This window comes from Talpa occidentalis, unplaced genomic scaffold (genome assembly GCF_014898055.3).
Source record: "Talpa occidentalis isolate TD23 unplaced genomic scaffold, MPIMG_talOcc4v2.1 talOcc4.14, whole genome shotgun sequence".
In the NCBI taxonomy this organism is placed as follows: domain Eukaryota; kingdom Metazoa; phylum Chordata; class Mammalia; order Eulipotyphla; family Talpidae; genus Talpa; species Talpa occidentalis.
Genome location: NW_023601433.1, coordinates 85,066,198 through 85,089,161, shown reverse-complemented (window position 1 = coordinate 85,089,161; position 22,964 = coordinate 85,066,198). Strand labels below are relative to the sequence as shown.

The 22,964-nt window shown below is 46.6% G+C and overlaps 2 protein-coding genes and 1 long non-coding RNA gene across 7 annotated transcripts in view; 2 read left to right on the top strand and 1 right to left on the bottom strand.

Moving 5' to 3' along the window:
* Positions 1–18,494, bottom strand: part of BRAP (BRCA1 associated protein) — a 32,142-nt gene extending 13,648 nt beyond the window's left edge. The window contains exons 1-9 of the mRNA XM_037511160.2: positions 18,274–18,494; positions 16,452–16,613; positions 15,594–15,792; positions 14,262–14,451; positions 7,119–7,232; positions 5,078–5,226; positions 2,025–2,100; positions 1,441–1,579; positions 996–1,105 (exon numbers count right to left, since the gene is read on the bottom strand). Of these exons, the coding sequence (XP_037367057.1) occupies positions 996–1,105; positions 1,441–1,579; positions 2,025–2,100; positions 5,078–5,226; positions 7,119–7,232; positions 14,262–14,451; positions 15,594–15,792; positions 16,452–16,613; positions 18,274–18,355 (1,221 nt within the window). The 5' untranslated portion in view covers positions 18,356–18,494. The remainder of the gene's footprint in view (positions 1–995; positions 1,106–1,440; positions 1,580–2,024; positions 2,101–5,077; positions 5,227–7,118; positions 7,233–14,261; positions 14,452–15,593; positions 15,793–16,451; positions 16,614–18,273) is intronic.
* On the top strand, positions 8,702–14,890 carry LOC119244982 (uncharacterized). The gene is made up of 3 exons (XR_005125170.1): positions 8,702–8,731; positions 14,544–14,660; positions 14,768–14,890. It is a non-coding gene; the product is annotated as an uncharacterized LOC119244982 (long non-coding RNA).
* Positions 18,495–18,605: 111 nt separating the features above from the next.
* ACAD10 (acyl-CoA dehydrogenase family member 10) overlaps positions 18,606–22,964 on the top strand; it is a 39,669-nt gene continuing 35,310 nt past the window's right edge. For 3 of the 5 annotated variants that reach the window (XM_037511158.2, XM_037511155.2, XM_037511159.2), the window contains exon 1: positions 18,807–18,900. The gene's annotated coding sequence lies outside the window, so the exon portion shown is untranslated. Of the gene's footprint in view, positions 18,636–18,806; positions 18,901–18,949; positions 18,972–22,964 lie in introns of those variants that run through there. The other 2 variants (XM_037511157.2, XM_037511156.2) reach the window with 2 other exon arrangements.

Genomic DNA, 22,964 nt, shown 5'->3' with positions numbered 1-22,964 from the left:
TCAATCCCTGGCCATGGAGCTGGACCACATGGTGCAGCAGATCTCTCCTGACTCGCCTGCTGCTTCCCTCAGCAGTGTATTTCAGTCTGCTCTGTTCCCGACTCTGTCTCTGGTGAATCCACTTGTCCCCCGAACCTCTGGCCTGTACCCCAGTTCTTATATGCATAAATAAATCAATCTTTAAAAAATAAATATTAGGGCCTCCCTGGTGGCACAAGGGGTTAAGCACTGCACTATGAAGCAAACTGCAGCCTCTGTAACACGAGTTTGATCCCCGGCCCTCCAGGGAGAAACCCACATGGTGCAGCAGACTTCTGACTCACCCGCTGCTCCCCTCAGCAATGTACTTCAGTCAATCTGCCTGTTCTGTTCCCCACTCTGTCTCTGGTGAATCCTCTCATTCCCCACATCTCTGGCCTGTACCCAGCTCTTGTATGTATAAATAAATAAATAAAAATCTTAAAATATATATATATATATATTAAAAAAAAACGACAGGGCCTCCCTGGTGGTGCAAGGGGTTAGGCACAGCACTGTGAATCTATCTGCAGTCTCTACAGCATGAGTTCAATCCCTGGTCAGCTAGGGAGCTACCCACATGGTACAGCAGACCTCTCCTGCCTCGCCCGCTGCTCCCCTCAGCAGTGTACTTCAGTCAGTCTGCCTGTTCTGTTCCCCACTCTGTCTCTGGTGAATCTTCTCACCCCTCCCCACACCTCTGGCCTATACCCCAGTTCTTGTATGCATAAATAAATCAATCTTTTAAAAAAAATAAGAGAACCAATTAGGAAAAAAAAAAGGCATCATAAAACAGACTGTCAATGAAGAAAGTCAGGATAAAAACATTTTAATAATTCTTCATAGCAATGATGGAACTTAAAAAGAATAGATGCATGAAGGAAAAATGGCAAAATTAAAAGTTCAAACAACCTTTTAAGTAAGAGCAGTAAAACAGTAGCAATGGGATTCAGCAAATCACTGGTGAGGGATCTTACCTCTAACTGTAAGGCATCTATTTTCTCTTCCTGGCAAGTGTCACCCTCGCATTCATACTGTACTATTTTTCCATCTGTTTTACTTGCAACCAGTCGATGGACATAATTATCTAAAGAAAAGAATGAGTCACCCAAAGTGTGTTTCTTTGAAATGAAAGTGTCTCCCTATCCTTTTAACTTTGACAAAATTTTTAAGGATCTAAATTAAAGACCGTGCAATATTTCTTTAAAAGTGTGTTAAATTGTTTGAATTTTAAGCAGAGCAAGATGTAGAGAAAGCAAGCGTGGGGCACTGACTATAATGTGTGGTTCAGGCTACTACTCATTGGAAATGTGCCCCTTAAGGCCCCAGGAGAGGGGCTTCTGCCATAGGGTGAGGAAGAAGTCAACCTGCGAGAGAACGTGGAGAGTTCTGAGTCCTCAGCAGAAACGAGAGCGGCCTCACCTCCAGCGTAGTCCCAGACCCGGTGGTTGGTGAGCTGCATGGCATACGTGTGCTGGGTCTCCTCAAAGTGCTTATATGCATGTCGACTCACGTATCGTCCGCAGCCTATGTGGCCACATATTAAACAAATCCAAAGGTTCTGCCAAGAAGGTAAGATCTTATTTAAAATTCAAAAGTTAAATAAAAACATAGGACCTGGCTCACTCAGAGTGGGAAGGAGCCTGATACAGGATGAGATTTATAGGTGATTCCAAAGGAGATTTGAATAAATAGGTGTTTAAAACCCGACAGACAAGGATGTTTTTATGGATCACTTGTTGTTCTGATTTCTGTAGAACTGTACGTAAATAGCAAGAGAAACAGTCACTTTTTACTGAAGCCTGGGCCTTTCCAAAGAACAAAGAATGACAGCAAAAGGCATTCTGCTTAGGAGTAAAATAATTTGTGTATTTATATTTCTTGCCTGACCCTGGACAAAAAGAAAATCAGTCTCAAAAAGAATTTACACTACAAAGGACAGAAAAGAAACAGCAGATGGAACAACTGAAGTTGTGTTTGTCACTCTTCTCACTGACGCTACTTACCTCCTGAACGCCACACTCGAAACACTTGTTTTCTTCTACTGGTTCCGGCGTTTGACAGTACCGGCACACAGGACACCTATCCCGGACACCAAAGACAATGGTACAGGTTAACTATACATACAGTTGCTACAAACCCAGGAGAAAAATAGTAAGTTTTCTAAGTCTCTCATAACTAAGACTATCATTCAAAAGACAAACACTTTTGGGGCCTCCCTGGTGGCACAAGGGGTTAAGTCTCAGCACTATGGAGCTATCTGCAGCCACTGCAACACGAGTTCGACCTCTCCTGTCTCCCCTCAACAGTGGATCTCAGTGGAGCCACCTGTTCTGCTCCCTACTCTGTCTCTGGTGAATCCTCTCACCCCCCTACACCTCTGGCCTGCACCCCAGCTCTTGCATGCATAAATAAATCTTTAAAAAACAACAACAAACACTTTCAAGTTATTCTCGAACAAAATGAAAAAACAAAGCAATATCTCAATAAAGTAGAGGAAAGGGGAGGAATCTTGATCAGTGTGCTTTGTTCCTTTCTTTTTAAAATTTAACCAAATATATAACCACAGAACTATCTATTTACAGGTTAGAATTAGAGGCTTGAGGCAAGTTAGTAATTGTTTTATGTCTGGTGATCTACATTATTTTCATGTCAAACAATCTACTTTATCACCATTTCCCAAGGATGTAAATAACTCAAAATGTATTCTGTCCTCTCAAGGCTGTTCCTAATAGTTGAAACTAAAATCTAGTAAATTCACCTAAATAAAAAAAAAAATCAGGGGCCTCGCCAGTGGCACAGCGGGTTGAGCGCTGCACTGTGAATCTGTCTGCAGCCTCTGCAGCACGGGTTCGATTCCCGGCTGGCCAGGGCGATTCCCACATGGCACCGCAGACCTCTCCTGTCTCGCCCGCTGCTCCCCTCAGCAGTGTACATCGGTCCTTCTGCCTGTTCTGCTCCCCGCTCTGTCTCTGGTGAATTCTCTCACCCTCCCGCACCTCTGGCCTGTACCCCGGTTCTTGTATAAATAAATAAAATCTTAAAAAAAAAATCAGTGGATCAAGTTAATTTATAAATAAATAAATTAATTTTAAAAAATGTATTTCCTGAGCACTGTGTGTAAGGTGGGATCAGCAGTTCAGTTACTACTCAAGTTTCAGTTTTCAAAAAGCCAACACAAATGCACTGAGGCCAAATTCACAGATACACAGAGTAGGAAGGTGGCTACTAAGATCTGGGGGTGAGGAGGAGAGGGAGAAGCCGGTCAAGGGCACAAAGGTTCAGTTACGCAAGATGCCTAGGTTCTGAAGAACTGGCATATGTCAAGGTGACCACAGTTGACAATATTGCATTGAGTCTTTGAAATATGCTGAGGGTGAGCCTCCCTGGTGGCGCAGGGGTTAAAGTCTCAGCACTATCAAGCTAGCGCCAGCCACTGTGGCATGAGTTCAATCCCCAGCCAGGGAGCTGACCCACATGGCATAGCAGACCTCTCCTGCCTTGTCCGCTGCTCCCCTCAACAGTAGATCCACCTATTGTGCTCCGCACTTTGTCTCTGGTGAGTCCTCTCACCCCCGCCACCCCACCTCTGGCCTAGATCCCAGTTCTTGTACAAATAAAAATAATTCTTTTTTAAAAAATTAAATAGGGGCCTCCCCGGTGGTGCAGTGGTTGAGCGCTGGGTTGTGAGGCTGCCCGCGGCCTCTACAGCATCGGTTCGATCCCAGCTGCTCCCAGGCCATCGGAGGAGCGTCCCACATGGTGCGCAGACCTCTCCTGCCGCCCGCTGCTCCCCTCAGCAGTGTACTTTGGTCCTTCTGCCTGCTCTGCTCCCCGCTCTGGCTCTGGTGAATTCTCTCACCCTCCTGTGCTTCTGACTATACCCAGTGCTTGTATAAATAAATAAATAAATCTTTAAAAAAAAAAAAAAGAATGAAAAAATCTTATAAAAAAAAAAATTAAATACATGTAATTTGTGATGATCAATTATACATTAATAAACCTGAAAAAATGATAATAAAAAATCCATTAACAGGCCTCCCCAGTGGCGCAGCAGGTTGAGCGCAGTGCTATGAAGCTGTCAGTAGCCTCTGCAGCGCAGGTTCGATTCCTGGCCCGCCAGAGAGAGTCCCACATGGCAGGCGTGGCAGACCTATCCTGTCGCGCCCGCTATTCCCCTCAGCAGTGTCTTCGGTCCATCTGCCTGTTCTGTTCTCCGCTCTGTCTCTGGTGAATCCTCTCACCCTCCTGTGCCTCTTGCCTGAACCCCAGATCTTTAGCGGCCTCCCTGGTGGTGCAAGGGTTAAGACGCAACCTATGAAGCAATCCACAGCCGCTGCAGCAAAAGTTCGATTACCGGCCAGTCAGGGAGCAAACCACATGGTGCAGCAGACCTCTCCTACTCACCCGCCGCTCCCCTCAGCAGTGTATTTCAGTCAGTCTGCCTGTTCTGTTCCCCACTCTGTCTCTGGTGAATCCTCTCACCCCTCATGCCTCTGGCCTGTTCCCCAGCTCTTGTATGCATAAATAAATAAATAAATCTTTAACAAAATAAATAAATCTTAAAAAAAAAATCCATTAACCCTTTTCTATCATATTTAAGACAAAGTAACACTAAATACTAGTTATGAACATTTGTGTCCACTGAGTAAAAATAAAAAGTAGGTTTACAGTTGAGGCTCATTGGCACCAAGATGAAAAATGGCAGCCCCCAAGCACAGGTGACTGACGACTGCAGACCTATACACTTCAGTGTAAGAGCCTCAGAGCTCTTCGTCCTTCTCTGGTTCTCCGGCTCAGGGACGGAAAGAACAACTCATGTGGACTAAGGCTAAGGATCTGCATCCTAAAATGATGTGGTCCAAGAATGCTGAGTCCCACGTGACTAAGCAAAGGGAAGAAGAAAGGAGGCAGCCCTTCCATGGGACCACTTTACTTTTGTGCTGTTCTGGTTTACAAAGTCAAATACTTGGAGTGGGTGTTTATGGGTGGTGATTATTTTTAACCCTGGGAAGAGGAAGCATGGGGCTCTGACAGGAGGGGAGCTCCCCTCACTCACGTCGTGTCGTCCCAGCGCTGCAGACACTGGCTGTGGAAGCTGTGGTTGCACAACGTGGTGAGGATGCCATTCACAGACTCATCCATGCGCTCCAGACATACCGTGCACTTGGGGAGCTCGGTCAGGTCCATCACCGGGAGGCTGGCGCCCTGCAGGGAAACATTTCACGTAAGTCCCTCTTCATCCACCAGTTCTAACATACATGTTTTAAAACAATAGTTTTCCTGCTGCCTTTTGAACAAAAGGCTCTTGACATTATTGCTCTGTGCAAACAGTTTACACCACTGAGATTTTCATTCATGCGACAAATACCGATCGAGCACCTCCTACCGTCCCAGCATCGTGCTGGGCTTGGGGTCACCGGGGTGGACAAGCCAAGATTCCCGCCGTCGTGGGGCTGAAAAGCTAGGAAGGCAGATGGCTACCAAACCTTACCAGAGAATCTAAGATATCCCTGCACTCCTAGAGCTAAGTGTCTGCAACTAGAAGAGAAACGAACAGGATAGGGACCTGAGTGATTTCTCCAGAGTAAATTAAAACTCTGCACCTTCTACTAAATGATGGGAGTATTGGGCCTCCCTGGCAGCCTTGGGGTTAAGTCTCAGCATTGTCACTACTAAGGCCTAAGTTCGATCCATGGCCAGGGAGCTGACCCACATATGGCTCAGCAGACCTCTCCTGTCTCACCTGCTGCTGTCCTCAGCACTGTATTTCAGTAAATCTGCCTGTTCTGTTCCCACTCTGTCTCTGGTGAATCCTCCCCCTGCCTAGCACCTCTGACCTACACCTATGCAAAAATAAATAAATAAATAAATGAATGAAATCTTTTAAAAAATGATGGGAGTATCGACAGCAGTGATTTATTTATTCACCAAACACATACAAACGGAGTCCCTACTGTGTGTGCCAGACACTGTTCTAGATGTGGAACAATGGTGAGTAAAAATAGATTCAGTAAGACCCCACCCCCCAAAGAAGTCAGCCTGTCTCCCAGCATTTAGAATCTAGTCGAAAGACAAAAATTAAAAGATTTTTAAATTATAATTATCAACAGTCATTAAGTGTTGTGAAAGTAAAGCACAGTAAACTATCACAGAGGGTGAAATAGGGCTCCAGCTGTTCAAGAAAGGGACCCCCCCAAGACAGCACTGTGCCTTGAACCCTGTCTGCTGTGAAATGAGCAGGAATAATTTAGGGAAGGTTTGGGGGGCATGTACTTGAGTAAAACAGAGAAAAATCATATTACTCTAGAAATGGCTCAAGACACCATGTTCATTTAGAGAAAATAATCTTTAAAACTGAGGCCCTGCACAGCCCCTTGCAGGAAGGAAGCTTGATTTTATCACCTAATAATGTTTGTTTAGATAAATCTAATGATAGGAACAAACTAATTGGAATTTATTTCCATTAAACTGCTTTTAAGGTAAAAGACCTTTGAATCAACTTTAAAAGAAAGGAAATATTAACACTCTAAGAGAGTGAATCCAATACTTTCTAAAGCGATTCAAATGAGCACATACTGCAGGAAAGACTCCCACCGAGGGCAGCAACAGATCAGAGCAGTTACAAATTGCTCTCAAAACAGAACCGAGAACTGGGATGGGGACTAGGGTGAATATTTAAAACAAAAACACTTCTTTTAAGCTCCAGGCAATTTTTTTATTGACCTGGAACACATGAGCACTCAATTTCAAAAAAGGTATCATTTTTTGGTGCTGGGAGACAGGGGGTGGGAAAAACAAGTTCTAAAAAGAGAGATAAAATTCAGAGTATATAAAATTCGCCATTCTAGAGTGTGCCCAATGGAGTGGTTTCCTGAACATTCACAAAGGTGTGCAACTCTCACCACTACCAACCCTGGCACACTTCTCATCAATCAGCCCCAGAGGAGACCTCCCAGTCATTAGCAGTCACTCCCCCACCTCTCTGTTCTCCCCCCCCCCCAACCCCCCATCAACCAATTCTGGACATTTCCACAGATCTCTTAACTTGGTGCACCCGATACAGTCACATCAAATGGAGGAATTATATTCACACTTACATCTTCAGATTTCAGTACCTCAGCCCTTTCCACATAGACCAGCTGGCAAACGTCATCTTCTATGGAGTTGAACTGGCGGCCGTTGCAGGCCATGTAGAAACTGTCCGCGTCGGCCTAGAGCCACCAAGAGGGAAAAGGGAAAGTTAAGGGGGATGAAACCTGCTTTATGTTCACGGTGCAGAGCTTCAAGTATTCCTTTCATCAGCTTTTAAAACTTATACTTAGGAGAGAAAGCAACAGCCAAAAGTAACATCTACTGAAGCAGGTTCAAGGCTAGTGGGACTCTGCAGGTCAGTGTCCTCACCGGGCTGTTTCCAGGCCTGTGACAGTTGCACGTGCGCTGGCAGGAACTGTGCAAGTGCAGTAAGTTGACAACTTGGAGAATTTTAATACTCAACCTGCGATGGTCAACGTTTCCCTTGATATCAGGTTTTCCCCCTCTTGTCAGCACTTTTACAGTGACTGAAAATAAGCACTTATTTTTGCAAAGCTTGGAGCCAAACCCTATCTGGCAATTGTTATGAAAGAGCTCCTTTTAAAATATGTTAGCATCTGTGTTAGAAAAAAATAAAGGACCAGTGGAACTGGGATGGAGTGAAAAGTCAAGTCCCTCTTATCAATTAACCAGATAACCATATACCACAGCTAAGTTTCCCATCAGGAGGTTTTAAAGAAACTGGTTTATAAATCGAAAGTTAAAACTCTTGGCCAAGATCAAGAGGCCCAAGATGAGCTAGCCGTTGAAATATGAATCGTCTCCCTCCCTTGGAGAAGACAGGTCGGATGAGGGGAAGAGTCCCTTGCAGTTACAGCCGCAAAAGGCACAAGTGAACACGGACACAGGTTCCTCAGACCCCAAGTCTAGCCTTAGCAGAAAGGAGCAAAGATAAGAATCCAGTTTTTAAACTCGGTACGTTTTAGAGGCAGCAGGAGGCCAAGGCTGGTCTGGATTTTATTCCCTCTTGGGCATTAGTCCAAACACAGGCAGCTGGGAGCTCTGGCTCTACAGTGTAGACGAGCTGCTCGCAGGAGGAGGGGGTGCTGCAAGCAGAAATGCCGCACCACCAACCTCCAGGCAGAGATTTAGGTCCGCACCAGGCAAAACCAGCTCTGCTGCCCACCTCACAGGGCACTGGATCTTAACAGCCACTGTAAGCTTTTCAGCTTTCAATTTCATGCCAATGATGTCATCCAAGTGTGGATTCCTGATTATTTATGCTTTCTTAACGGGATCAAGTGAGCTTGGCAGCTAAGGGTGATCAACTCTAAACAGTTGCATTTTTTGGAAGGGGAGGGGCTTTCCTTCAGGAAACCACCCGTGTTAGGTGGGTGCAGGGCATCTGAACATCTATACGTTAAACACCCACTCTCGGGTAATCCTTCCCTTCAGTACAACACTAAGAGCGACAACCTAAAATGGCTGTCCCCTTCCTCAGGAGCAGTGGCTTTTCTTGAAACGCTTTTGGTGAGCAAGCAGCACGCAGCAAATGGACTTGTGTATGAGGGGAGTGACTACCGGTCAGCTCTTCAGGGCCTCAAGCACCCAGAGCTAGCTGCAAGGGCACCTGCTGAGGAAAGGCAGACTCCTCCCGGGACCTCCTCAGAGGGACAGGGTATGTGTCACTGGGCTTGAGACAAACCAGCAGTGTCAGGTAGACTGTTCCTTGGGGGATGAAGGGGGTGGCTGTTTATCTACACCAGAGACATACTCTGTACACACTGATCTCATCTTTAAAATCTCGGTCATGGGCCTCCTAGTGGCACAAGGGGTTAATTACAGCACTGGGACGCTATCCCCAGCCACTGTAGCATGAGTTCGATCCCCAGCCAGGGAGCTACCCACATGGCACAGCAGACCTTTCCTGTCTCGCCCACTGCTCCCCTCAGCAGTATATTTCAGTCAGTCTGCCAGTTTTGTTTGTTTGTTTGTTTATTTATTTATTTATTTATTTATTATTTATTTTATTTTATTCTGGGTACAGTCAGAAGTGCAGGAGGGTGAGAGAATTCACCAGAGCCAGAGTGGAGAGCAGAACAGGCAGAGTGACAAAGTACACTGCTGAGGGGAGCAGCGGGCGGCAGGAGAGGTCTGCGCGCCATGTGGGACCCTCGCCGGTGGCCGGGGATCGAACCGGCGCTGCAGAGGCCGCGGGCAGCTTCGCAGCCCAGCGCTCAACCGCTGCGCCACCAGGGGAGGCCCAGTTTTGTTTTTTTTTAATATTTATTTATTTATGCACACAGGAGGTGGGGTGCAGGCCAGAGTTGCGGAGATGAGAATTCACCAGAGACAGAGTGGGGAACAGAACAGGCAGACTGAAATACAATGCTGTGGGGAGCAGTGAACGAGACAGGAGATGTCTGCCTCGCCACGCGGGTTGCTCCCTGGCCAGCCAGGTATCGAACTCATGCTGCCAAGGCTGTGGATTGCTTCACAGAGCGATGCTCTAACCCCCTATACCACCAGGGAGGCCCCAGTCTGCCAGTTTTGCTCCCCACTCTGTCTCTGGTGAATCCTCTCACCCCTTGCACTTCTGGCCTGTACCCCAAACCTTGTATGCATAAATAAATAAATCTTTAAAAAAAAAAAAAAAAAGAAATCTCGGTCCTGAAAATGTAGCTTTACTCCTTCAAATATGCACTGAGCACCTAGCATGTGCCAGGCACTGTGCCACACACCAGGATGGGAGCAGAGAACAAAATGCACAGGGTTCTGACTTCGACCCACCAATGAAATGCACAGGACAAAAGCTAACTGCAAGAAACAGAAAAAAACAGCTCTTTTATTTCAAATGCCTGTATTGTACAGAGCTCCACATTTAAAGAAACCAGATTTTCTTTTTCCCTAGTCTTTTGATTTTATTGTTCTTAGAATCAACTCAGAAAAAGAAAATTCCACTATGATCAAGGTCCCTTTACTGCTACAGTGTTGAAAGCGTGATTTTACTTCTCAGAGGGGTCTGCTAGGCCATCCCAAGCACGCAAGTGAAAACAAGCCCACACACTCTATTGAGAGGTTATCTGTCTTAACCAAAGGGAACCCCTCCTGCTTTCCTGTGTCCTGATAAGTACAAATTCCTTACTCAAAGATTAAGTTTCCTAAAGGCCACAGTACAATTCTGTAAGCACATCTCTTTATAACACCCCACCATAAAGAAAGCTGAGGCCAACAGAAATTCAAGAGATTATAAAATATATAGAGGAGGTCTGTTCATTCTTAATAAAAATTCTCAGGTAGGAAAAAGAAAAGAGTCAGAAAGTTAGCTGCCCAGGTTGTGGAGTCAGGCTGCCTTGGTCTGAATTATGACTGGAGCTGTGTAACTCTGGATGAGTGTCTTATCTGAGCCTGTTTCCTTAACAAGAAAACATGAAATGATACCACCTACCTCATGGCATTACTGAGAGGACTCTAGGAGCTAATGCATTTAACAGAGGCCTGGCATCTAGAGAGAGCTCAAGAGTTGGAAGCTATGAGTCCTTGATTCTAGTGAGGGCCCAATAATACCTGAACAACTTCAAGTCTCATGCCAAGAGGGTGTTTTTAAATCCCTTTAAGGGTCTTCCTGGTGGCCTAGGGGTTAAGTCTCAGCACTATCACCGCTGCAGCAACCTGAGTTCCATCCCTGGCCAGGAAGCTGACCCACATATGGCAGCAGACCTCTCTGTCTCACCCACTGCTCCCCTCAGCAGTGTATTTCAGTAGATCCGCCTGTTCTGCACCCCACTCTGTCTCTGGTGAATCTTCTCACCCCCTGTACCTCTAGCCTGCACCCTCAGATCTTCCAAACAAAGAAAAAATAAAAATAAAAAATCCCTGCTAAGATGGGCCTTGGGCCCTGAGATCCAGCATTGGCAATAAATAACACAACTCATGACACCAACCAAGGTCAAGGGTCCTGTCCCCACGGGGAAGAACATGCAGCAAGCCATTTCACAGTCTCAGAAAATAGCCATTATGTTGAGCAACCTGTACTTGGTCAAAAGACAAAGGTGGAGACACAGTGCAAAAGTACAAAGAAAATCCATTAAGAGTAATGGAAAATTTTGGGTCTCCCTGGTGGCGCAGCAGTTGAGCGCTGGGTTGCAAAGCTGCCCGCAGTCTCTGCGGTGCCGGTTCGATCCCCGGCTGCTCCCCGGCCACCAGAGGAGGGTCCCACATGGCGCGCAGACCTCTCCTGCCGCCCGCTGCTCCCCTCAGCAGTGTACTTCAGTCCTTCTGCCTGCTCTGCTCCCGGCTCTGGCTCTGGTGAATTCTCTCACCCTCCCGCGCTTCTGACTGTACCCAGTGCTTATATAAATAAATAAATAAATCTTTAAAAAAAAAAAAAAAAAAAGAGTAATGGAAAATTTTAACTAGTGTTTCCTGCACACTACAAAGGACAGCACTTGTTCAGAGAAGTTTGTGGCTTTATTAGACAAATGAAGTTTTATGGGTTATTAGATCTTAGACTATGTTAAAAGACTAATGTTATTAATTTTTTTCCTGAAATTGGTTTCTGTGAGTTTCCCTGCACCAGTTGCTGAATGCCCCTAATTGCTCAGGAGAAGCCTTAATTAAGATATTGCTGTTATACAGCTTCTGAAATAGTGATTATCTTCCCTTCCCCACACTTTCATTCCACTCCTACTAAGAGAGGAATGCACCAAAGAACTAAAACTGCGGACTCAAATTCCAGCTCAGTCACTAATTTCTTGCTGTGTAACCCTGAGCAAATCAATAACCTCTCTGTGCAGTCAGCTTCCTTGTTTATACAAGACTAACACAGGACCTGTCTACCTCTCAGCGCTGCAGCAAGGACTAAACAAGATGATGCACGTTAAGCACTTGTGCAGTGAGCCGTATAGGGTTAGCAACTGATAAAGGCTGCATATCATCATCACACGTGCTACCAGATTAAAAGATTTAAGGTATCACCTCCCCGTTGTTTGCAAAGCTCCTCCATGCTTCTGGAAGGCCTCCTAAGAGTGAAGCAGCTGTTTCAGTGCTTTTCCTTTCTCCAAGTCAACCTGTGGAATCTACATCTGCAGCATAGTTGAAACATACGTTTAAACACCTCCCTTAATGGTGAGGCGCTTCGGCGCTTCGTAGAGTAAAGATAACAACTGACTATCTTGTTCCACAGACCTCTACACTAAGGGTTCTCTTTCTGTGGCACACGCAACAGGTACAAATGCAAGTCGACTCTCACTTCTCTTCATTTCCTCCCCTGGCCCATGAGCGGCTGCTGCTGCTGTCGCCAGGGGATTTCTGCAATGAGGAAGGAGGAGCTTACAAGTGGGCCTTGTGTCACAGGCTCCCTTTCACCCACAAATCTCAGTGCTCGGTCAGAGGCAACGGGAAATGATCTGCACAGGCACATCTATTTCTCTGTCAATCTGCAACTCTGAATTATTTATCTGGGGCAAATTCAGGAAGGCTGTTTATTGATGAGGTGAGGAAGACGTAACTTTGACAAAGTTGCATTTCAAAATCAAGTGAAATTCCAGTGGCGAAATAAACCAGGCTATTTTAAAAAATTTAATGAAACCTATGGACAGGGTAATTCATTAATAAACTAGCTAATGCCCAAAGTTTACCTTATTTTTATATTCATATAGAAACAAGTACTTATAAGGATGAATATCTAAAACCAAGAGAATATCTTTCTAACATCTTTAAAATGGAGGTGCATGGAAAGAGTAGATTAATGTAACAAGGAAAATGAAGTGACTGGAAAAACCTTCCTAGAACAAAAAGAATCTGTTATAATGCACAAGTACATTTAAAAACCAGAAATATCACCATTCTTTCTGTATTTTCTATTGCAGTGATTTCCAATGAGAACTCCAAGTAAAGCATCCTAAATACTTCAAGGAATGTTATAAAATCCTTCTTGTCACCAACATTTTTTTTTTAAAAGATTTATTTATTTATTCATACAAGCACTGGGTACAGTCAGAAGCGTGGGAGGGTGAGAGAATTCACCAGAGCCAGAGCGGGGAGCAGAGCAGGCAGAAGGACCGAAGTACACTGCTGAGGGGAGCAGCGGGAGGCAGGAGAGGTCTGCGCGCCATGTGGGACCCTCTCCGGTAGCCAGGGAGCAGCTGGGGATCGAACCGGCGCTGCAGAGGCTGCGGGCAGCTTCGCAACCCAATGCTCAACCGCTGCGCCACCGGGGAGGCCCACCAGCATTTTTTTTTTAAAAGATCTATTTATTTATACAAGAACTAGGGTACAGTCAGAGGCACCAGAGGGTGGAAGAATTCACCTGAGACTGAGCAGGGAACAGAACAAGCAGACAAACCGAAGACACTGCTGGAGGGGAGCAGCGGGCGAGACAGGAGAGGTCTGCGGAGCCATGTGGGTATCTCCCTGGCCGGCTGGGAATCGAACCCGGGCTGCAGAGGCTGCGTGCGGACAGCTTCGCAGTGCGGTGCTCGACCCACTGTGCCGCCACCAGGGAGGCCCTTGTCACCAACATTTAAGAAATAAAATGGACTTCATTATTTTCTAAAATGTGCCAAAGAACACCTTTTAAAACAAGAACTTGGGTCTCCCTGGTGGCGCAAGAGTTTAAGTCTCAGTACTATGAAGCAATCAACAGCCACTGCAGCACAAGTTTGATCCCCGGCCAGGAAGCTGACCCACGTGGCGCAGCAGACCTCTCCTGTCTCCCCGCTGGTCCCCTCAGCAGTGCATTTCAGATCCGCCTAGTCTGCTCCCCACTCTGTCCCTGGTGAATCCTCTCATCCCACCCCGCACCTCTGGCCTATACTCCAACTCTTGCATGCATAAATAAACAAATAAATCTTAAAAAGGCATAAAAAAATAAAGAGAACTTAAGACACATGGGCACAGGGTTATAATGGCAAATAATTTGGTGTCAACTTCAGATGTTTGGGATCTCTTATTTTACTAGAATAGTTACTACTGGATAAACACACACACACACACACCTAGATTTCATACCCAGTTGAATTTATAAGAAATTATAGGTATGAATATTTCTTAGAAATATTTTAGAAATATTTCTAGAATGTCAGCCATATAGTCATAAATACATAGCAAGAATATTAAGCACAAACATTACAAATGACACACAGCTAGTACCAGTTTCAAAAAAAATAGTTTCTGTGGCAAAGAGTTTTTAGTATCTTAACTTTTACCTGTGCACTAAACTTTATCAGCACCATATATTGATTTGGAGTAGAGTCTCTGATGATTTTCATTTGTTCAATTACTTCATTAAATGGGGCGACAAACTTCATAAGGTCATGACTGGTCATTGTAGCCGGGACGGTGAGGATACACAGCATGGCACTGCGCCTCACGTCTTCTTTTAAGGAAGTCATCTTACTAATAAGACAATAATTAGACTGTCTTAGATAGAGGAGGTATGGTTAGTTCAGACAACACTAATTAGACAACTTTTATGCCCCCCAAAATAGGGAAAAAGACAACTTGTAATACTGCACCAATCAACTTAAACAGCTCGTTATTTTACCTGAAAATACACACTACATGGGGAAAGGCTTCTGCTTCAGCTCGTCTACAGTGCAGTTAAGGTAAGCCTGGACATGTGCTACATTACACCCACTATGGAAATGTTTACTCTTTAGTGGTTATTAATCTGCATTCAGCCAATCTGCTGTTTTTGCATTATTCTCATTAGCTTTTGAAAAACGACCTGACATTTGGTAACTCAGAAGTGCGACTTTAACTCTGGCCTTTCACTGAAGGATCTACAAGATAAAAAAAGCTCCAAATAAGGAAGAGCATTCTCAACTATGAGGTTATGGACCTGAAGATATAAAGTGTTGCTGGTTGGAACAGCTGCAAAGGAGGGAAGAAAAACCTCCCAAAAGATCATTTGTAAACTCACTTTAACAGCTGTGATCCAAAATGGCTAACTGTGTATTCACTGTTCCCCACTGGCGCCCTGGCAAGCAAATTAGGACAAGGACTGTCTTTAAGAGATCAGCTACTCATTACCCCAGGAGCTGACAGCCTGGCTAGTAGATTAGCTCACCAAATGCTCCCATTCCACTGGCCTCTAGTAAGCTTTGTTTGGACCACAGGTAAGGGTTAAAAAAACAAACAAAAAACAAGGTGATGACATTGCAACCCAGTAACTGATTCTCTGGCAGCTTCTTTAGTAAAAATTTTGAGGGGTCATGAGGCCACAATGTTATGGGTCACCTGTAGGTTTTCCTTTTTATCTTCTTTTCTTTCAATTTCCCGCCATCTTCAAGCCTACCTTCCCGAGGAATGTTTTGCTAGCTATTTTCTCAAGCACATCCACACTTTTCTTTAATAAGAAGATTTGACCCACTCTACAAGGTTTAGTAAATGTAAAACATCTAAGAATTCTCAAACATACCATAGAAGAAAGTATTATCCTTTAGTAGCTAAAATCCATTCCCTTTCAGGGCAAGAGATTTTTCTTTGTCCTAAGGCAAAAAATAGACCAACACAAAAAGGAGAAAGTGTTTTCTTACTTTGTCTTATATAGGTGCATAATGCCATGAACTATTTCAACTGATGGATTTCCACTGAAGAATGAGATCTGGTCTGGAAGCTGTTTGGATGGAGAATCGGGAGCAGTGCTTATGCATTCTTTACTTTGATCCTTACTTCTTGATGCAGTAAGGGATGCTTCTGAAGACTTCTTTTCTTCCATGGCAGCTTCTAGCTCATCTTTCACAAATCAAAAATTAGCAGATTATAAACAGATAAGAAATATTTGGAAGGATTCTAATTAGATTAAAACTTGGAGCCAAAAGACTGAACACTGACAGAAATTGCCATGTACTGCATGAGGAACTAAGACAATGAACAGTTGCATTTGGGGTGGGGGGGGGGCATCTCAACTTCCAAGTACTCTCTGCCCCATCAAAATCTTATTAACGCCCCCAGAAACTCAAGGAGGTCTTTTATATTTGGTAGTACCATAAAAAAAGACGGTGTCTTCCATCATGCATTCCTAAGTGGGATAAACATTAGGGCTGTTAAGTTTGAAAACCAAACCTACCAGTTCTGACCACTGCCATGCTGGAGATATAACACCTGGCCACTCCTCTTGGCTGGAGTGAGCTGGCAGAGCAGGGGATGTACAACATGTTTATCTGGATTCACTCAGGACCTGCCCCTGACTAAAGTGGGAAGGTGCTCTCCTCGCTAATAGAGTTGTCATCCCAAGAATTTAGGAGAAATATTTGGCTTGACAACCTTATGCAAGGTACACTGGCAGTGACGGATGAAAAGCATGCTAGAGATCAAAATCACGGGCTCACCAACAACATGCATAAAACTGGCAGCAAGGGACTAACAAGAGTCTAGGGTTCTAGAACGCATACCTGGGTTGGACTTCATGGTCTCAATGATCATATCTGTCATTTCTCGACGCCCAAGGTGCTGATGTATGATTGCTGCTTTCTCCCCTGGTGACTTCCCTTCTAAACAGGCTACGGCTGAAGCTAGTGTCTTCTTTTTGATTTCCTCATCAGACATTTCCCCGGCTAAAGAACACATCAATGATTAATAAGCGAAATAAGAAAAGTTCCCATGCACTCAATGTATCCATCGGTGGTAGGCTGTTCTTCTCTTCTCCTTTTGCTGCCTTCCCCCAAGGTAATAAGACGCCTTTGCAGTACCCATCTCACTCATCTCTGGGGCTCCTGCAGTGCCCAGCAGAGAGTCAGTAAACACCCAGTGTGATACATTCATAAATGCAGGGCAATTCTAGTAAAATAATTTACTTTGAAAGCAAATCAAAAAGAGCAAGAGCTTTGGAGAAGGTTCAACAGTAATTTATCCAGAAGAACCAACATTTTAGTGATACCTGGTGAAGTGAAACTATGTTGCGCTCAGAATGAAACTATCAAGTCCATAAATAAACATGATTTTCAGAAGCTTTTAGGGGCAGTCCTCTTAAGCACCCCAGGATAGCCTCATGCCATGAAAATCTGTCATCACTGTCTTAAACCAGTGAAACACAAAAAAACAGAAAAGGATTTGGAGACTCATTGGATGTCCTTATTATAAAAGCTCTGTCCCAGGAGAAACCAGGCATGTTTCGCCTACCACTGGATCCTCAGCGTTTACTCCACAGTGCCGAGCATACACTGGCAGCTCTAATGATTTGTAAAATCAATGGCTGACCCATGTCACTGTACATATGGGGCTAATGTCAATTCAGCTGACTTTCAGAACTCAGGAATCCATTAAATCATAGTCAATCTTTAATTTGCAGCTCCAAAATTAGCACACAGAAGGAAATTTCCAATGACACCATCTCTACCTGCTCCAGGTCCCTCCCCAAACCAAAGGGAGATCCTCTCCGAATAACTTTTCAAATGGCCTCTTCCTTCCTTCCCAGAACTCATCACGGTTGTAATTCTACATTTATTCTGCAGCGATTTCACTCGTCTGTCTGGGGTACACTGCTGGGGTTATTAAAGCAGGGACTTGTCTGGTTCTACCCACAACTAGAGCTCCAGCAGACAGAGACCACTCAGTAAGTTATTTCGTAAATGGATGTTATGGTTGGGTAATGTCTGAGGCTCAAGGAACTGGCTCTTAGCTGCAGTCCCTGCTAAGGAAGGTGAGTGGCTGGTGATGAAGAGCTCTGATTCTCAAGTCCAGACTCTCAGATTTGCCTTAGAATCCCGGTCTCCCCAGTTACAGATAAGGGCGGGCAAGTCATGTCATCACGGGGATTCAGTTTCCCCAATCTGTAAAAGGGGCAGCCCACCCATCTCCCTGACAGACTTGTCGTGAAGACATTTAAAGCAGGGCGCTGAGCTCCGTGTGGAACTGCTCCGTTTCCTCAGACTTACTGCTGCAGCCCCGGGCGCCGAGTGGCTACTTCTCCCGCGAGGCGCGCCTTCCGTACCCCTGCCCTCACAAAGCCCACGGGCGAGCAACTTGCACCCCCGGCTCCGGGGCAGGGAGGCGGCGACGCGCTCGTGGGAGGGAGGACGCGAGCAGGGATGGGCCGGGCCGGGCCGGGCCGGGCTGCCCCGAGCCCACAGCCGCGGAAGGCCGCCCGGGGCCGGGTGGACGCGCGCGATCCCGGCCGCCTCGCAGCGTCCTCCCCAGGCAGAGCCCTCGCCGCGCCGCCGGCCGGGCCGGCCCTTCGGGAGCGCGACCGCCGGGGCCCGGGCGTCAGGGACTCACCCGCGGCGCAGAAGCCGAAGCCGGCGGGGACGGGCGAGTGTTCCGCGAGCTCCAATCGGATGACAACCAGTGACACACTCATAGGGCAGGCGCGGGCCGGCGCGGGCCCCGGCGGGCTCGGGCAGGGCTGGGAGGCGAGCCGAGAGGCCGAGCGGCCCGGCAGCGCCGCCTCCGCCTCAGGAGCAGCAGCGGCAGCAGCTGCTCCTCGCGCGACGCTCGCAGCCACAACCACCTCCACTTCCGCCTCCCGGCCGCCGTCGCCGACCCTTGGGGTCACGCATGCGCGGCGTCCCGCGCGCCGATTGGCTGGGGCGATGGCCACGTGACCGAGGCGGCCCGGAGGCGAGCGGGCGCCCCTCGGGGTGGGGATCGGGCGGCGCGTCTGGGAGCGAGCGGGGCGGAGGGACGGCGCGGAGTTTGCGGCGGCGCGGTGCCCCCTCAGCCGGTCGGTGGGTGTGCGCTCAGGCCCTGGTCCGCTTGCCCGGGACGCCTCGCCGCCAGCCCAGCGCTGCTGACGGCGAGAGGGCCCCGGCTCCGCGCCTGCTGGCTTGGCCGAGCACCTGCCCTCCTGCCTCTCCGTCGTGTTCGCTCGCGCCTGCCCCAGGCAGAGTGAGCTGTCAGCCGCGGGTGGGTACGCGGAGGCTGAGAGGGGGACTCCGCTTCTCAGGGGGACTCGATCTCAGTGCCGGACTGCTGAGGTGGGCGGTGGGCTGGTGACGCGCGCGGTGCTGGACCTCGATCTGGGCCCTGCTCCTCGCCCCGCTACTTCCCCAGCGCTTCCTGGGGTCCTAGGCGCTCCTGGGGGTGGTGGGGACGCTTGATGATTAAGATAAACACAAAGTTAGTGTGGCACACAGTTCATTTGGAGTCGACCTTGATCATCAGTAGTGTGACCTTCAGCTGCTTGTTGGGATGATACCCACAGGCTCTACATGCAGATATTCTGCGCTTCAGCAGTCTCTGCAGCACGCCAGACTGCCTTCAGCATAGAGAGATTAACACAGAACATGTAGGTGGCATTATTTTAGGTGCATGTCACAGCTCCTGAACATGTGTAGAGGCACGGGCTATGCACGCTATAATATGACCACATGATATAGGTGTCTCTATAACCTGTGACTGCATCTTAGCACATGTGTTTCAGTACAATGTCTATATTAGAGCTTCGCAGCCTTGCCACCATTCATACTCTGAAGCCAGTAATTCTATAGCAAGGAGGGGTGAATGTCCTATGCACCATAAGATGTTCCGCAGCCTCCCTTGTCAGTAGACCTCCACCTGGTGACAACTAAAATAGCTACACACATTGCCAAATGTCCCCCTGGGGTCCAAGTTTTCGTCCTTCCCCTCCAGTTGTCACTGGTTTATGTGAAAGTGCATATGCTGTGTTTGCATAGTACATGCAGGTGACATGAAACTTGTGTCAACCCACAGTATTTAGTGGGCAATATTTAGTGGTGTGCCAGGTACTAATTGAGTGCTTTGCATACTTTACCTCATGTAATACAACTTGATGAGAGGTACTATAATTATTCCCACTTACAGAGCAGGTTCAGAGAGAGAGTAATGTATCCAGGATCTCACAGTCAGTAAGTGACATCTATAATTTGAACCCAAGCAATCTGATTCCAGAGCCACTCTCAACCTCTTTACTAAAGCATCTATTTAAAACACAACACACTATGCATGTTTAGGAAAGCATAGATTAGGTAGCAAATTACATTGTCATGCTAATCTCATTCTAAGAGATTAGGGAGAACACAAGTGTTTTTTACTGTGCAGAAGGAAAATGCCAGGTGCAGAGAACTAGACTTGTTAGCCAAGGAGGAGCAAGTCGGGCATTGTCGTTCTTTGTGACTGTCAACCACTAAATCTGTTTTCCCATTTTCTGATTCATCTAGTTTATTCAATCTTCCAACTCCTATTTATGCTAAGCACCTGCTCTGTGTCTAGACACTGCGCTGGGCCCCAGGGGATGGTGATATGCAAAGATGAGTAAGATCATTTTAAGGAGCTTAAAATAATAGGAGCAGATAGACATGAAAACAGTTACTGGGTGAGGGGGGCAGATGCAGTAGCTTGGGGAGAGACAAGCAGCAATGGGAGGGGAAAAGGAAAAAGGGTAAGGCCAGGCAGAGTGTGCGGGAAAAGAAAGAAAAGCCTCTCCAGAGGAGGTAAAGCCAAGGCTATGATGTGAAGGTGATGTAAAGTTGGCCAGGTAGGTAAAGCAGGAGAGAGGTATGAGGAATCACAGCCCCCCGACCTCCCTGTCCCAGGCATGCTGGGAAGTGACTAGAACAGAACCATTCTCTCTAGTTGGAAGGAATAAGCACACTAGTCGTGGGAGCGTTGCCCACTCATCCACTAGCAAGAGTAAGTGAAGGACAGCATTCCCAGTGGGGATGAAAGTCAGCCCTGCAGGCCCCAGAGACACTTCATCTCTGTCACACAAAAAGTGTTGACACTTTTAGGAGCCTATAAATAAATTTCTCCTTCCATCATAAACTTTAGCCTTGGCATAGGAACAAGTAAAACTGAAAATGCAAATCAACCTCTAATTTTTTTTAAGATTTATTGATTTATATATATGAGAACTGGGGTACAGGGCAGAGGTGCAGGGGTGAGAAGATTCACCAGAGACAGAGTGGGGAACAGAACAGGCAGACTGACTGAAATATACTGCTGAGGGGAGCAGCAGGCGAGACAGGAGAGGTCTGCTGTGCCATGTGAGTAGCTCCCTGGCCTGCGGGAATCGAACTTGTGTTGCAGAGGCTGTGAATGGCTTCGTAGTGCTGTGCTTAACCCCTTGCACCACCAGGGAGGCCCCAACCTCTAAATTTTTAATTTCAAAATTCACTCACCAATTCAGCAAATTTCCAGTCATGCAAGACACATTTTATATCATCTTGAAGATTTACTGCTTTAGGACCTTCTCTTTAGATGCTCACATAGTTGACTGAATCCTTAAGGAGTTCCTGAAGTGATTCCCTTAAACATGTAGTTCGTCTTACCAACCTGTTCTTCTCTTAACCCCATAGTAAGCTTTTTAAAAAAGATTTATTTTTATTTATGCATACAAGAACTGGTGTGTAGGCCAGGGGTGCAGAGGGAGAGAGGATTCACCAGAGACAGAGTGGGGAGCAGAACAGGAGGATCTACTGAAATCCACTGCTGAGGGGAGCAGCGGGCAAGACAGGAGAGGTCTGCTGCGCCATGTGGGTCAGTTCCCTGCCCAGGAATCGAACTCATGCTGCAGTGGCTGGTAATAGCTTGATAGAGTTGAGACTTTTAACTATAGAAATTACATTAAAAAGCTTCAAGATTTTCACAAGGAAGTGACTGCAAATAGAATTTACTTTAATTATTCTGTCCCCCTGCCCTTTTTATTTCAAACCTGCAGAAATTGACAGATTAATACATTAATCTCTCATGTATCCTTCACCTAGATTGACTGACCATTGTTTTTTATGCTTCTGTGGTGTGTGTGTGTGTGTGTGTGTGTGTGTGTGTGTGTGTGTGTTTCTGAAAAAGAGGTAGTTTAGAAAAGAGGAAATGGAGAACAGTTTGGAGGCTGCTGCAGCAATCTGTAGGAGGAATGGTGATGTGACGGTGGCACCAGGAGTGCTAGGAGGACGTGAGGACAGGGTATCTTGGAATAGAGGAGAGTCCTGATCGCTCTTTCCTGGTAGAGAGAGAGGTTTCATGAAGGAAGTGATGGGTAAGCTACAACCTAAAGGACATTTTGGAGTTAGCCAGGTAACTGGTGCAGGGAAGCAATCCAGGCCAAAACACAGCATAAGCAAGACCCTGGTAGCAGGAGAATGTGTTTGAAGAAACTGCACCTAGGTTTGCATGTCCAGATCATCCAGATTAAGGTGAAGAGAGAAAGAAGGTGGTGGGGCAGGTTGTTGGCTAAATCAGGAAGGCAGATCCTAGAGTGCCCTGTAAGCCAAGTTGGGGAACTGAGTTTATCTGGAGGCAATTGGAAGCCATTGAAGGGTTTTTTTTTTTAAAGATTTATTTATTCATGCATACAAGAATGGGGGGTACAGGCCAGAGGTGTGAGGGGTGAGAGGATTCACCAGAGACAGAGTGGGGAGCAGAACAGGCAGACTGACTGAAATACACTGCTGAGGGGAGCAGCTGGTGAGACAGGAGAGGTCTGCTGCGTCATGTGGGTCGCTCCCTGGCTGGGGATCGAACTCATGCTGCAGTGGCTGCGGACAGCTTCATTGGTTGCATCTTAACCCCTTGCAGCACCAGGGAGGCCCCGCCATTGAAGATTTTAAACAGAGTTAGAGTGTGATCAAATTGGCCATTCTGAAAGATTATGGTGGTTAAAAAGTAAAGAAAGTTTTAGAAGGAGAATTGAGAAGATGCCAGGGGACCATTCAGGAGGCTGAGGCAAGGATCTGTGGGTCAGATGTTAGCTGGGAGAGAGGGGACAGGAGGACGGAGACCCTCAGGGGCCTTGACGGCCCAGGTGGCATTGAAAGCTGGACAAAGTCAGGGCAAGACCCATTTTTCTAACTGGAGCAGCTAGGTGAGTGGTGGAGCCCTTCACCTAGGAACTTAGAAAAAGGAATGATGGGTGAGGGCGGACACCCCAATTTCAGTTCTGGCTGTGCTTTGAAGGGGAGATAGTTGGAAATGTCCAGTTGGCACCCCGAGCGTCAGGATGGAGGCAGCAA